This window comes from Choristoneura fumiferana, chromosome 26, assembly GCF_025370935.1.
Source record: "Choristoneura fumiferana chromosome 26, NRCan_CFum_1, whole genome shotgun sequence".
In the NCBI taxonomy this organism is placed as follows: Eukaryota; Metazoa; Arthropoda; class Insecta; order Lepidoptera; family Tortricidae; genus Choristoneura; species Choristoneura fumiferana.
The window spans coordinates 1,269,700-1,284,357 of NC_133497.1; the positions used below are offsets into that span (position 1 = coordinate 1,269,700).

A 14,658-nucleotide genomic window follows, 5' to 3' on the forward strand; every position below is an offset into this window, starting at 1 on the left:
TATACAAGTTGAAGTGGCAATGCGAGTTATAAATAAATAAATAAATAAATATCATGGGACACTTGACACCAATTGACCTAGTCCCAAACTAAGCAAAGCTTGTACAGTCACGTCTAAAAGTATGTATACACAAAAAAAATTGAAAAATATGTAGCCACACATTTTCATCATAAATATGTATCTATTATTGACACCAAAAAATTGTATTCATTAAACTGTTTCAGTATTATGTAATCACAAAATGCTTCAGAAAGTTGCATACTTAAATAAATTCCATTTAAATGTATCCACCTCGTAGGCAAAAATAAGTATACATGAATGGGTTCCATATACATATAACCACACCAATTTGGCAAATATTTGTATACGCCGTTTGATTCATAAATATGTATCCAGACTGCAACAACAAACCTTGTCTGACTGGCATAGAATCGTAAGTTGTATATTTAACTGATTTGACAATTCACGAAAACAGTGCGGACTTGTCACTGCATACGTCTATCTCACGATTATTCTATGACGCACTTGACAGTCCTTAGATTGAATTGACTTGTAAATATTGAGTATTTTAGTTTAGGGTCATTCTCAGAAAGGTGCACTAAGCAGTTTTTTGTTTTTATTTTAATTGTATTGTTAATTGTTAGTGGTAGAGCCGCACTGTAGCCAGTTCTTGGTTTGCAGTACGAATGGGCGAGACATCATTTGCACTTGTCCACACTTCCAACACTTCACATTAAAGTGAATAGATAAAGATGTATAGACTAAAGATAGAAAACACTACCTATTTGTAACTTCAGATAGGTTATATATTATAAAAGAAAGTCACTGCTTCATGCAAAACTTCATTTTAAAATCAATTACTTACATATACTTATACTGTCAAGTGCAAGATCGCCATTCTGTCATCGTCATTCAGAAGCTGTCTTCTATAATTAAAATTACAATGATTAAAGATTGCAAATTATAGATGCTTCAGTGGATCTGTCCTCAGTGGATGACCCGAACAACTTGATCGCTTTGGCTTAGTCGATATTAATGACCACTCTAGACGTTTCCAAGTATTTGGTGATCTTGATGGTGTATAAAAAATTAAATATATCCATACCAAATTTCATCCAGCTCACTCCAGTCAGTTCATTCCCCATTTTCTCCCCTTAAGGGTTGCTTTTGGAGATAAAAACTAAGTACCCTATGTTCAGCCCCTTGACAGTCGAAACCAGTCGGTTTCGACGTGATACCGGAACAGACAGAGTTACTTTCAATTCATCACTCCATAGTATAAAACAAAGTCGCTTTTTTTGTCTGTACGCTGTTTTGTTTTATCTTTCAAACTACGCAACGGATTTTGATGCGGTTTTCACAAATAAATAGTGTGATTCACGGTGTCTATGTATACCGTAACCGTGTTGTGCCGGAACGGGTCACCAGTATATAATATTATTTTAATGGAGTATGGATTCGTAGTATGTATGTCCCTGCCCGCATGAAGGTTACGAAAGAGACAGACATGTAATCTTAACAAAACAGTAATTCTTCAAAACGAATCAAAATATCAAATCGTGTTTACATGTTTATGAATCAAACGGCGTATACAAATATTTGCCAAATTGGTGTGGTTATATGTATATGGAACCCATTCATGTATACTTATTTTTGCCTACGAGGTGGATACATTTAAATGGAATTTATTTAAGTATGCAACTTTCTGAAGCATTTTGTGATTACATAATACTGAAAAAGTTTAATGAATACAATTTTTTGGTGTCAGTAATAGATAAATATTTTCGATACAATGTATGACTACATATTTATGCAACCTTGTTTTTGTATACATATTTTTAGACGTGACTGTACTATGGATACTAGGCAACGGATAAACATACTTATATAGATAAATACATACTTAAATACATATTAAACATCCAAGACCCGAGAACAAACATTCGTGATATTCACACAAATATCTGCCCCGGCCGGGATTCGAACCCAGGACCTCAAGCTTCGTAGTCAGGTGCACTAACCACTTAGCCATCCGGTCGTCGGTTGGCGGGCCTCATCGCTCGAAGAACAGTTGAGTTGAAGGAGAAACTGAAAAATATATATATAATTCATTGAGTTTCTTGCCGGACTCTTCTCAACAGATATTTTTCCAGACCGATGGTACATTTTTTTTCGTCATTCATATTTGCTTGTTATAGCCTATATTGAATAAAGATATTTTGACTATGACATTGTACTTCCAGAATTCTTAGACTACGAGCAGTGCTACCAGCAGTGCTAAGCCTAAATTTATTGAATGAATGAATGAGTCGCTGAATGTGGTTACAACAGGTGGAATATAAATATAATATAAATGGTTTAAGATATTTATTTCTCATAAGATTTACACAAATCACTTACTGAGAAAACAATCATTTCTTAAATCTAAATAAGAGAGGGTAGCATGCAACAACAGTTGACGACTAAGTACAGAGTCGCCTGTGCGTGGTAACACACAGTAAGGCCAGTCGAACCGTAGTAACCACTGGTTAATTATAGGGTACGTAATATGGTTTATCTCGACCAACAAACTATATTTAATTATACGCTTCTATGAGTAAAAAGCCTTTGAAGATGCATTTTTTTTTATTGTTTAATATTATTTTATTATTATTATTATTTTATTATTATCCTTTTTTATTGCCATTATTTAGTTATAATAATTCATTGTTATTGTTTTATTATCATTATTATTTCATTATTATTATGTGGCAGGATAAGAAGACAGTCTAACTAGATTTATTATTTAATAAGTGTTGTTTTAGCGCTTTTTTGAAAATTAACATTGACTTGGCATCCTTTACATCTTCATCATATAACACTGGTATCAGCTTTATTCGTCCAATTAATTTTTCATTCAATTCTTATTTCGTCTCATTTTGTTCGTCACTCATTCTTTATTCGTCTTGTTCGCTATTTGTCTAAGTCCAATTCTGTAACTTGTCTTGTTCTTGATAAGTCTTATTCGTTGACTTTGGCTTTATACTTCCAGAATGCATAGACTACCAGCAAGTGGTGTACCCTTGCCAGCGCAGTGTCACGCTCCTGGGCAACATGGTGCGTGTCAACAATTGCGCGCACGCAACGGCCAGCACAGAGAAGATCGCGCGCCCCAACGAGTTCCCGCACGTGGTGACTGCTTTGACTTAATATAGTGTCACAGCTAACCATACTAACTTATAGTACTAGTACTTAAGCTGAGTATACTAACTTGATAAGCATGTCTCTAAGCTAATTAAAATCACTTATAAATAGTGTATAAGCTTAGCATACTAACTTTGTGTTAGCGTCTAAGTATAATCACTTATCATTAGTGTCTTAGCTAAGCATACTAACTTATAGTGCTAGTACTTAAGCTGAGTATACTAACTTGATAAGCATGTCTCTAAGCTAATTAAAATCACTTATAAATAGTGTATAAGCTTAGCATACTAACTTTGTGTTAGCGTCTAAGTATAATCACTTATCATTAGTGTCTTAGCTAAGCATACTAACTTATAGTGCTAGTACTTAAGCTGAGTATACTAACTTGATAAGCATGTCTCTAAGCTAATTAAAATCACTTATAAATAGTGTATAAGCTTAGCATACTAACTTTGTGTTAGCGTCTAAGCTAAGTATTATCACTTATCATTAGTGTCTAAGCTAAGCATACTAACTTATAGTGCTAGTACTTAAGCTGAGTATACTAACTTGATATGGTCTAAGCTAAGCATACTAACTTATAGTGCTAGTACTTAAGCTGAGTATACTAACTTGATAATTATGGTCTAAGCTAATTATAATCACTTATCACTAGTGTCTAAGCTAAGCATACTAACTTATAGTGCTAGTACTTAAGCTGAGTATACTAACTTAATATGGTCTAAGCTCATTATAATCACTTATCACTAGTGTCTAAGCTAAGCATACTAACTCAGTATTAGTATCTAAGCTCAGCATTCTAATTTGATATTAGTATCTAAGCTCAGCATTCTAATTTGATATTAGTGTCTAAGCTTAGCATTCTAACTTTGTGTTAGCGTCTAAGCTAAGTATAATCACTTATCATTAGTGTCTTAGCTAAGCATACTAACTTATAGTGCTAGTACTTAAGCTGAGTATACTAACTTGATATGGTCTAAGCTAAGCATACTAACTCAGTATTAGTATCTAAGCTCAGCAATCTAATTTTTAAGTTTAGCATACTAACTTTGTGTTAGTGTCTAGCTAAGTATAATCACTTACTTGTTATTTTTACTAATTATTTGTCATTGCTGTTATAAATAAATTATTTTCTTTCTTTCTTTCTTTCTTATCATTAGTGTCTTAGCTAAGCATACATACTAACTTAAAATTATTGTCTAAGCAGCATACTAACTTAATATTACCTAGTATCTAAGCTAAGCACTGGATAAGTACAGAGACCTTTAAAACAATTTGATATTTGGCATCTGATAAATATACATATTTATCATATTGCGTGTTATTTTTCCAAACCATTATAATTCAAAAACTTGCGTTTTCCCAGAGATGGGACCTAGACAGATCTATTATTCGCAACCGAATGCCCCCAGCTTGTTCCAAGTTATTAGAGCGCTATTTCCAAGTTCCCTTATATTACTGGGTGTGGCCTGTAGCAAATAATTAAAAACAAGATCGTCCTCGTCAAACTAAACAACAGTTCAGTGACTTTTAAAAATAATGGAGTCTAGATTTTCCCTTTTTTTTATTTGACTGTATGGCATACGAGCAAGTTGGTCTCCTGATGGTAAGAGATCACCACCGCCCATAAACATCTGCAACACTAGGGGTATTGCAGATGCGATACAATATATATAATTATGATGGTAAGACGTGAGATATCCGTTACAATATCATTTAAAATGAGTGAGTCTCACGGTAGTCTCATGTTCAAAATAATAAAATTACATTAATATTTACTTTGTACTTGTTTATTTTGTGTTGTATGTAATTTGCGAAGTGCGAATAAACGTTTCTATTATATTCTATTCTATTCTAAATACTGTTATCAAAGTACGCCATCCTAGAACCCAATTGACGTCGCCTGTCACGCTACATACAATACATCAAACATTTTGCCTTACATTTCTTCTTAAAATAAACTTTAAAGTGTAATAAAAATAAAAATTAACTAATTAAAGGCTGACCAGAATTATAAAAAACCTGATAACCAAAAGAAAAACCAATAGAACTAATTTATTGTACTGGTAACACTAAATTCAAATGTCATCTGTCTATTGCTGTCAAAGTTTAACGTTGTTTGCGCGTCGTATTTAAAGTGTTATTTTGTTTTTGTGCGTTAAAATGCCAAAGATTATCCATAGCCTCGGAAGGAAAATAATTCACAATAAAAGTCTGAAGGATTAGAAAATATTCCATGAAATTTTCATCACCGACACCGTTGTCAATATGACTGGTAGGTACCGTATAAAGTAAGTGTAAAGAATGTTGCAATATAAAATGTCGAAGTGCTGCCTTCGCGTCAGATTTTTATATTCCTGGTCAGCTTTTAATGTCGTTCAGTTTGACGAGTATGATCTATATTTAAATTATTTGCTCGTGTTATAGCCTACACCTAGTATAAATAAATAAATAGGATATACAAGAATTTCTCGTTTAGGCTGCGTTTCCACCAGAAATGTGGGTTGCGAGGGCGTGCCCTTTAATTCTCCGAACATTAATTGTCATAATATGAATTCGCATAACAGTTTTGGCATAAAATAATTGTGCATAACATTAAACAGGCATAATAATAAAAAAAACATAATTCTTATTGCGCATAATAAAGAATTCGCGTAATTAAAATATGCAAAACATAACTTTAACTATTTTAAAATGAATTCGCATAATTTTATCAAGCGAGTGAATGGGGAATGTCTGAAAAATTTAGAAACGCTTGAAATTTTTTATATCAATAGGAATAATCTTTCTAATTAACAGAAAAAAATATCAGATTTTTAAGTAGCATCTGTAAATTAAAAAAAATGAAAGAGTTTCTTTACTGGCAAATTACGACAGTCCGGTCGGTTACGGGTTGTTCCATAGTCCAGAATAAAAAACATTAAAAAATAATTTATGTGTCTTTGACTCGATTGTTTTGACAGGTGACACTCTTTACCGGGCCGAATAATACTGACATGAAAATATCGACCCTGTTTTTCATGTACACGCCCATAGAAACTGACATGAGCTTCTATGGGTGTGTATATGAAAAACAGGGTCGGTATTTCCATGTCGGTATTATCCAACCTATTTTCTCATCCCAATTAACTTCTCAGATCTAATTAAATAAATAAAACAATATATTTAATCAAATCAACATTTCTTATAAATTGCTTTTGATATTTATACCATTTAATACTTATGCAAATTAATGTTATGCTACTTAAATTTATGGCAACTTACCGTTATTTCAATCCACATTATACGCATTTACATTATGCGTATTCAGTTATGCGAATGAATGTTATGTTATTTAATAATTATGCGTTATGCCAAATCGAATTAGGCGTATTACTTTATGCGAATTAATATAGACCCGTTGCGAGCTCGGCGGAGCGAAGCTGGTAAATGAAGCGTTCATAAGAAAGATACTCCTCGCACATCTCTGGTGGAAACGCCGCCTTAAAGGTATAAGATGATTATTATAACTGGTATTATTATGTATCATTCTAGGTGGTGCTGGGCATCAGAGGAAGGCCCGAGGAGTCCCTACAGTTTGTTTGTTCGGGGACTCTGATCAGCGAAAGGTTCACGCTGGCCTCCGCCTCCTGTTTAGATGGGATCCCTACGAGGTATGTATTTAGCATTTTCCCGTCGCTTTGCACTAAAAGCCGCGGTGGCCTAGTGGTTTGACTTATGGCCTCTCAAGCAGAGGATCGTGGGTTCAAACCCCGGCTCACACCTTGAGTTTTTGGAAAGTCATGTGCGAAATTACATTTTTTTTTACCTTTTTGAAATTTACCACTAGCTTTACGGTGAAGGAAAACATCGTGAGGAAGCCTGCACACACCTGCGGAGCAATTCAATGGTGTGTGTGAAGTTCCCAATCTGCACTGGGCTCGCGTGAGAACTACGGCCCAAGCCCTCTTATTCTGAGAGGAGGCCTGTGCCCAGCAGTGGGACGTATATAGGCTGGGGGGTGGTTGTACTTAAAAAAAAATGGTTTTTTGAAAGCAAAATAATTACAAAAATATAGTATTTCCGTTGGTTCCACGCTGGGCTAAGCCTGTCACGTGGCAACTCGACTCGAGCCTAATTAAGAACCGTATTACAGAGGACTCGCTTGGAATGCCCTCTGTTTAATGGGTGAAAAGTAATTTATATCAAATTTTGCTTGTTAAAAATACATCGCGAGTTGGTTAGCTACAAAAATCCTGGCCAAGCTATACTTAATGGAATTAGACCGCCTGATGTCACTTTCCTAAAACTTTCAAGAAATTTGTCGCACTGCTGGGCACAGGTCTCCTCTCAGAATGAGAGGGCTTCGGCCGTAGTTCCCACGCGGGCCCAGTGCGGATTGGGAACTTCACACACACTATGGAATTGCTCCGCAGATTTGTGCAGGTTTCCTCACGATGTTTTCCTTCACGGTAAAGCTCGTAGTAAATTTCAAATTTAATTTCGCACATGAATTTAGAAAAACTCAGAGGGCGAGTCGGGGCTTGAACCCACGATCTTCTGCTTGAGAGGCCATAGTAGGTCAAACCATCAAGTCATAGTAGGTAGTTATTAATTTAGATTAGATAGGTACTTTTAATAATTCAAAAAAAACGTCAACGTTTACACCTCATCAGCCGGAAGACGTTCACTGCTGAATATAGGCCTCCCCTTAAAACGCCAGAGTGATCTACAACTCACCACTTGTATCTGGGTGCGTCTATATAAAAATGTTAGATATAATTTCATATTATAAACGTTCATTATGTATAATAACTTATGTACTCGTATAATATGAAACACTATAATTTCATTAAGTATAACGTTTGATTAGTGTAACAGTTGTTTTATATAATTACATAAGGAAACATGTTTATGGGCTAAATTTATAAATTATAATTAAGGTATACTTCTTATATAACATTAATATGTTATTATAATATCAAGCGATATACTTTGTTTCTAAAATACTTGGTAAATTTTAAAACCTGAAAATTAGATGTTTATCACCCTGTAATTTTTGTATTGCAAAGTTTTACTTCAAAATTTGTGCGAGCGAGCGAAGCGAGCGAGCAAGACGGTTCGGAGCAGAAGCGACTTGGATAGTTTACTTGGATAGTTTTATGATATTTTTGAGCGTTATGTTTTCCGTTGTAAGGTTATGCATGTTATGTGTTTTGGTTGTTAGAGGTTGCGAATATTATAATTATAATTTGATCGTTATACTGAATGTATTTATGTCCATAGCTCATTATACATAATGAAATTATATATTTTAACGTATGTTATTTACATTTAAAAAAAATATAGAAAGTGAAGTTATACGTAACGACTATTATATGTTTTGTTTTTATATATTCTATTACTTACCCCTTGTATCAACCAGCTGGCCGCAACTCTCACGATATCGGCAGTCCATCTAAAGGGAGGCTTGCCAAAGCTTGTTCTTCCGGTTCATAGTGCGTGGTTAGTATCTTTTTTTGCGGTACAGAATTCGTACGGAAATTCGCCGGAGAACCAAAGTCATTAACGTAGCTCGAAGAATGCAAGTTGAAGTGGCAATGGGTGGGCCATATCGCTCGCAGAACAGACCGTTGGGGGAGAAAAGTCCTCGAGTGACCGTTTACACCTAGCGGTTTATTTTGAAAAAACTTATTTGTTTCTTTATTTTTACAGTTACAAAATTTACGCAGCAGTGGGAGTTATGCAGCGTATGGTGGGAAATATTGGAGCCTACAAAGAACACAAGATTGAGTCCGTTCATTTTTATGGACCAACATACAATACCTATCATGACATTGCACTATTGAAGAGTGCTACTGAGTAAGTACTTATTTATCTTTGTAATTATCCCTCTATTATAGACTGAACTTAACTCAATGCTATAGAATATATATCGAAACATAAGACATAAGTCCATAGGGGGCTATCCATAAAGTACGTCACACATTTTGACCATTTTTAGACCCCACCCCCCCTGTCACACGAATTGCCATGAAAATTTCAGTTATTTAGTTCCTCTGTCACAAACCGCTTGACCCCTCCCCCCCAAATGTGTGACGTACTTTATGGATGGCCCCTAGGTAAACAATCAATAATTAATAAAACAAATCACATTCAATCATGAAAAAAGAAATAAATCAAATTATCAATTGAATTGCAATAAATTACGAACTGAAATATAAATTGAATTAAATTACAAATAATATTGAATTAAATAACAAATTGAGTTACAAATTAAATTAATTGTAAGCATCATTCCAAATTATCCATAATCAACATGGACTGGACTAACATCGCGGGTCTTACCCCGATCGTGCGACGACCAATTTATACAGTACAATACAATACAATATTTAACAGAAAGAAGGAAGGACTGGTTTACAGCAGGTGGTGCACAGAAACAAACATATATTTATGTTAAAAAACTTAAACTAACTTACATAGGTACTTGAGTACGTTTGGGCCAAGTACGACGCAGAGCTGTTATGATTATTTATTATTTTATTTAGTTTAGTACTTACTATTTAATTATTTAATTTAACTTTGTTTTCATTTATTCCAATTTAATTTTATTCGTTATTGAAGTTTTTTTATTACTTACCTACATACTTAATTTTTCAAATAACCTAACCAACTTAGAAGAGTTCTAAGTCGAATCTAATGAAACAACTAAGAATCACAGCAAAGAAACTCGCTTTTTTGCAAAAAAAATCGCTTAGAAATCAGTCGGTACTAATAATCTTACTAACCTTGTATTCCTCTCCTTCCCACAGAATAAGTCTGAACCTGTGGGTGATCCCGGCATGTCTAGACGTGTTTGGTGATGACGAGTTTCAGGCGGTGGCCACTAGATGGCGTGAACTTTCTTTTGATAACACCAACGCACTACAAAAGGTTGGTCGAGTTCAGGGAATCAGCCTCTGACGTATGAAAGCTGAAGCTAAATTAGTTTTTGTTAAAAATTACATTTATTATTACAAGCTTTTTCGCTGACTAATTTTTGTTGACTGTACTTGAATTGTCAACTAAACTGCCTAAATCTCAACTACATTTCCGTACCAAATTTCAAGTCGATGCCATTAACCACTAAGGAGTTCCTTTCCATTGGAAACCATCCTAGCTGGACCAACAGGATGACACTATCAGATTTATTGTTTGGTCACTAGATTTGTATGTAGGTATGTATGTTGTTGCAAGTTCAACAAAAGCTTGTAAATTGGTAAGCGGATCGATAGACATAACATCACATACACACATACATACATTTGATATAATGTATTCAACATTTGGTATAATGCTACACTCGATAATTCGATTTACTTAAGAAGTAAACTTTACACACATAGTTATAATCAACTTATATTTCATCTTTGTCTGACACATCAATATTCGAATCTTGTTTCTTATCTCTTTTGCTATAATTTATCTCGCCTCATTGGTTTTCATCATCATCAGCCAGAAGACGTCCACTGTTGAACGACGGCCTTCTCTTTAGAACGCCACAATGAACGACAACTCGCCACTTGCACCCTGTTGCCCGGAACTCTCGCGATGTCAGTCCACCTGTAACGAGGTGTGATACAACTGGTTTCTTCCTAACTCTTTGGACTGTCTGGTTTAGCACACATTCTAAAAAATGACATTTAAATTCAAATTACCTTTTCTAAATTCCACACCTATGTCAAGGGAGCCATTCTTTTCAGAGCCTTCGAGCTGAATAGATACCTATCCTGGGTCCTATAAATTTCCTCGAACCCCTTAACTATCTCATAATTTACTACACCTATCCGAAGGAATGTTTATTTCCTTCTACAGTTTCAAATAGTTGTGCAGTGCATTACTGAAGTTCCTAAAGTTCCTTAGCTTGTGATACTGCTGGACTCCAGTGTTATTGAATTGTATAAAATAAAGAACTGAGCACGGTAACGTGCCTTTTTCTAGTTATCTAAAATAAATATTACTTGTCTGCCTTGTTCCTGTCTCTTCGTCATTCCACCACCAACTCCCCGGTCACTACCAACGTGACGCACCTAGTGGGAGGCTTGCCTACGCTTCATTTTCCAGTTCATGGACACCACTTCTCGGTTCTAATTTAGCTAAAAATACGACATAAAGAGTCATGACATACGGAGCTGAAATGTGGACACTCACAGTACGGCTAATCCAACAGTTCAAGGCCGCTCAGCGAGGTATGGAACGAGCTATGCTCGGAGTTTCTCTGAAGGATACAATCCGTAATGAGACTATCCGATACAGAACTAAAGTCGTCGACATAGCTCAGCTAATTAGCAAGCTGAAGTGGTAGTGGGTAGGCTATATCTGACGAAGAACCAGAGTTGTTGAGTAGAGACTGCTTGAAAACGTCGTGTAGGACGCCCTCCGGAAAGGTGGAGTGACATTCTGCGAAAGGCTTTGGTAAAAGCTGGATGCGTCGAACTGCGGATAAGGCGCAATGGCGCTCATTGGAGGAGGTTTATATCCAGCAGTTGACTCGTAGACTGATGTAGGCTGATGATGATGAAAAACACGATTAACTCTGGAGACCCTGTGTCCTTATCATTAATCTGCAATAAAATTAATGTTTCAGGTATTTCTTCATCAAATAAGCAAGAGAGATTACAGCAATAAGTTCTCAGGTGTAAGGCGCAGGGTGGCGAACCAGATGGGCTACGGCAGCTATGGTTTCTCCAATGAAAACTGCAAGGTATTAGAGATATTCATAACTAGTTATCTGCTCATTGAACTAGGACATCATTTTACAGCTTCTAATACTTGACTATATATTTTTAATATTCAACATCCAAATTGAAGAATTGCGCTCTTATAAGTTGTACAAGTAAGTTTTTGTTAAAAATGACATTTTTAAAACCAGCTTTCTTGGTTCCTGTACTTTTTATTGCGTTGTACTCGCGTTGTCATCTCTAAATAATAATTCCGTACCAAATTTCAAGTCGATGCAGTCGATCAGTAACCGTTGAAGAGTTCCGTCCTGCCCAGACTATTAGAATGTCACTGACAGATTATTGTACTATCACCAGATTTACAAAAGTATGCCAAATTTCAAGTCTTCCAACTACAGGAGTAGGTCTAATTTAGCTTCCAAAACTTGACCAAATAAAGGGCAAGCTAAATAAAAGCTTGTAAAATTATTATTTTTCCAGGTGGACAACGAAGGCTCTCTGACAGTCGAGAACCATTTGATCAACTGCATGTATACAGTCAAAGGGGTGTTTTCGAGTGTCTTCAGGCCAACTTGCGGGAGCCTGCCTTCTGGATCGTACACTAGAGTCTCCAACTACACATCCTGGATCGAGAAAATCGTCTGGCCGAAGGATAATAACAATGACATAGTATAGGGTTCTTAGTGTCTGTATTTGCGCATAGATGGCGTTAAAATAAAAAATATTCTTAATTTTTTAACCAAAGTTTTTAACAATATGTATGTAAGAAAGGTATCTCGGCACCAATCATGGACATATTAAGCACAGTAGTACCCATTAATGGACAACGAGGACTCAATGCCTTACCTATATAATATAACTCACCATTCATGAACTCTAATTTAATCATACTCATACTCCTGTATTGGTAATATCATTATTACATGTCATTTTGTTAAATTATGACAACCAGACGGCCTAGTGGTTAGAGAACCTGCCTACGAAGCTTGAGTTCCCGGGTTCGATCCCCGTGTTGGGACAGATATTTTCATGAAAAATACGAATGTTTGTTCTCGGGTCTTGGTTGTTTAATATGTATTTAAGTATGTATCTATCTATAAAACCTATTAATTAAGGATTAGTAGTTAATTAATGAAATGTTAGTGTATTTTTTATTAAAATAAACAACTTTTAATTATTATTTTTTATATAATTATATTTATCCGTTGCTTAGTACCCATCACACAAGCTTTGCTAAGCTTACTTTGGGACTAGGGTGACGGCACCAATCATGGACATGTTAAGCACATAGTATCCAGTAAAGGACAGCAAGGATTCAATGCCTTATAGCTTACCATTCATGAACTTTACCAGCTATGATCATCAGTATCTGCATCTGCAGTTATGATCATAAGTGTTATTAGTTTTAGAAAAAGTAGCGTCCGAATGTTAATATTGGGTTAGCGGAAAAAATGTTCCATTAAGGTTCCTGTCCATGACTGGTGCCCTCACCCTACGTCAATTGGTGTGAATTGTCGCGTGATATTTATTTATTTATTATTTATGATCATCAGTTATCTTTTTTTATATTTTTATTCGACTGGATGGCAAACGAGCAAGTGGGTCACCTGATGGTAAGAGATCACCACCGCCCATAGACACCTGGAACACCAGGGTATTGCAGATGCGTTGCCAACCTAGAGGCCTAAGATGGGATACCTCAAGTGCCAGTAATTTCACCGGCTGTCTTACTCTCCACGCCGAAACAAAACAGTGCAAGCACTGCTTGCTTCACGGCGGGATTAGCGAGCAAGATGGTGGTAGCAATCCGGGCGGAACTTGCACAAGGTCCTACCACCTGCAAAATATTATAATCATCATATAAATCTGAACTAATAGTGTTAAGTATTAGTTTTTCCTAAGCAATTCACCATGATATTAGACGCATGCTCGGCAAAAAGCTCGAAGCAAAACCGTCGTTTCGCTTGAGATTTATATGCTCGTAGTTTCGCTTGAGATTTATATGCTCGTAGTTTCGCTTGAGATTTTATGCTCGTAGTATCACTTGAGATTTATGTGCTCGTAGTTTCTCTTGAATGTTCGGTACAACGCTCGCTCGAGTGCTCGCTAAAATGCAAGTTTATTTTGTTAGCTTTTACCTGTAATGTAACATTCGCTAGAATACTCAATACTCGTAAATGCTCAATGTTTGTAAGCACCTGAGGAGCTATAACGAGAAACCAATTTATAAATATTTAACCTCCCAAGTCCTAACTTCTTTTACTATACATAGTTTTACTGATCGAACCGAAAGTTGCCAGTTTTGTGATTTTGGAAATTATATCAATAAATTTAAAGTTTACATTTCATTGAAAAATTTGTACTCGACATTTGGCAGTTATTCTGACAATTGATTTGTACTTTATGAAGTACACTAGGACTTACGAGATTAAAATGCATGTACCTATCGTAAGGCAATTTTGATACCAGTTTTTAATAAAGTACAAAAACACTGTTGTTTTTTATTTTCACTCCACTAGTGTGAAGTTATTGCATTGTCACTCCATACCTGACCTAACCTAAGGGAAGGAAGAGAAAGCCCTTGACTCATTCAAATTCAAATTATATCATTTCAAAGATTAATATCTCAAAAATGGCTAAATCGATTGTAATGAAATATAAGTATAACTAACAAGCACAGGGAAAATTGCTTTCACTTAAAAAATCCGCATCAAAACGGTCTATCCGTTTAAGAGCTATGGTGCCTGAGACAGACATACGCATTACATTGCAA

At 35.6% G+C, this 14,658-nt stretch overlaps 1 protein-coding gene across 1 annotated transcript in view; it reads left to right on the forward strand.

Annotated features, from left to right (window-relative positions):
- The window catches only part of LOC141442693 (uncharacterized), a gene marked incomplete in the record, with an annotated part of 32,831 nt that extends 18,454 nt beyond the window's left edge, over nt 1-14,377 (forward strand). The window contains 6 exon segments of the mRNA XM_074107751.1: nt 3,032-3,171; nt 6,718-6,836; nt 8,878-9,024; nt 9,978-10,098; nt 11,792-11,908; nt 12,366-14,377. Of these exon segments, the coding sequence (XP_073963852.1) occupies nt 3,032-3,171; nt 6,718-6,836; nt 8,878-9,024; nt 9,978-10,098; nt 11,792-11,908; nt 12,366-12,560 (839 nt within the window).
- Nucleotides 14,378-14,658: the final 281 nt, after the last annotated feature.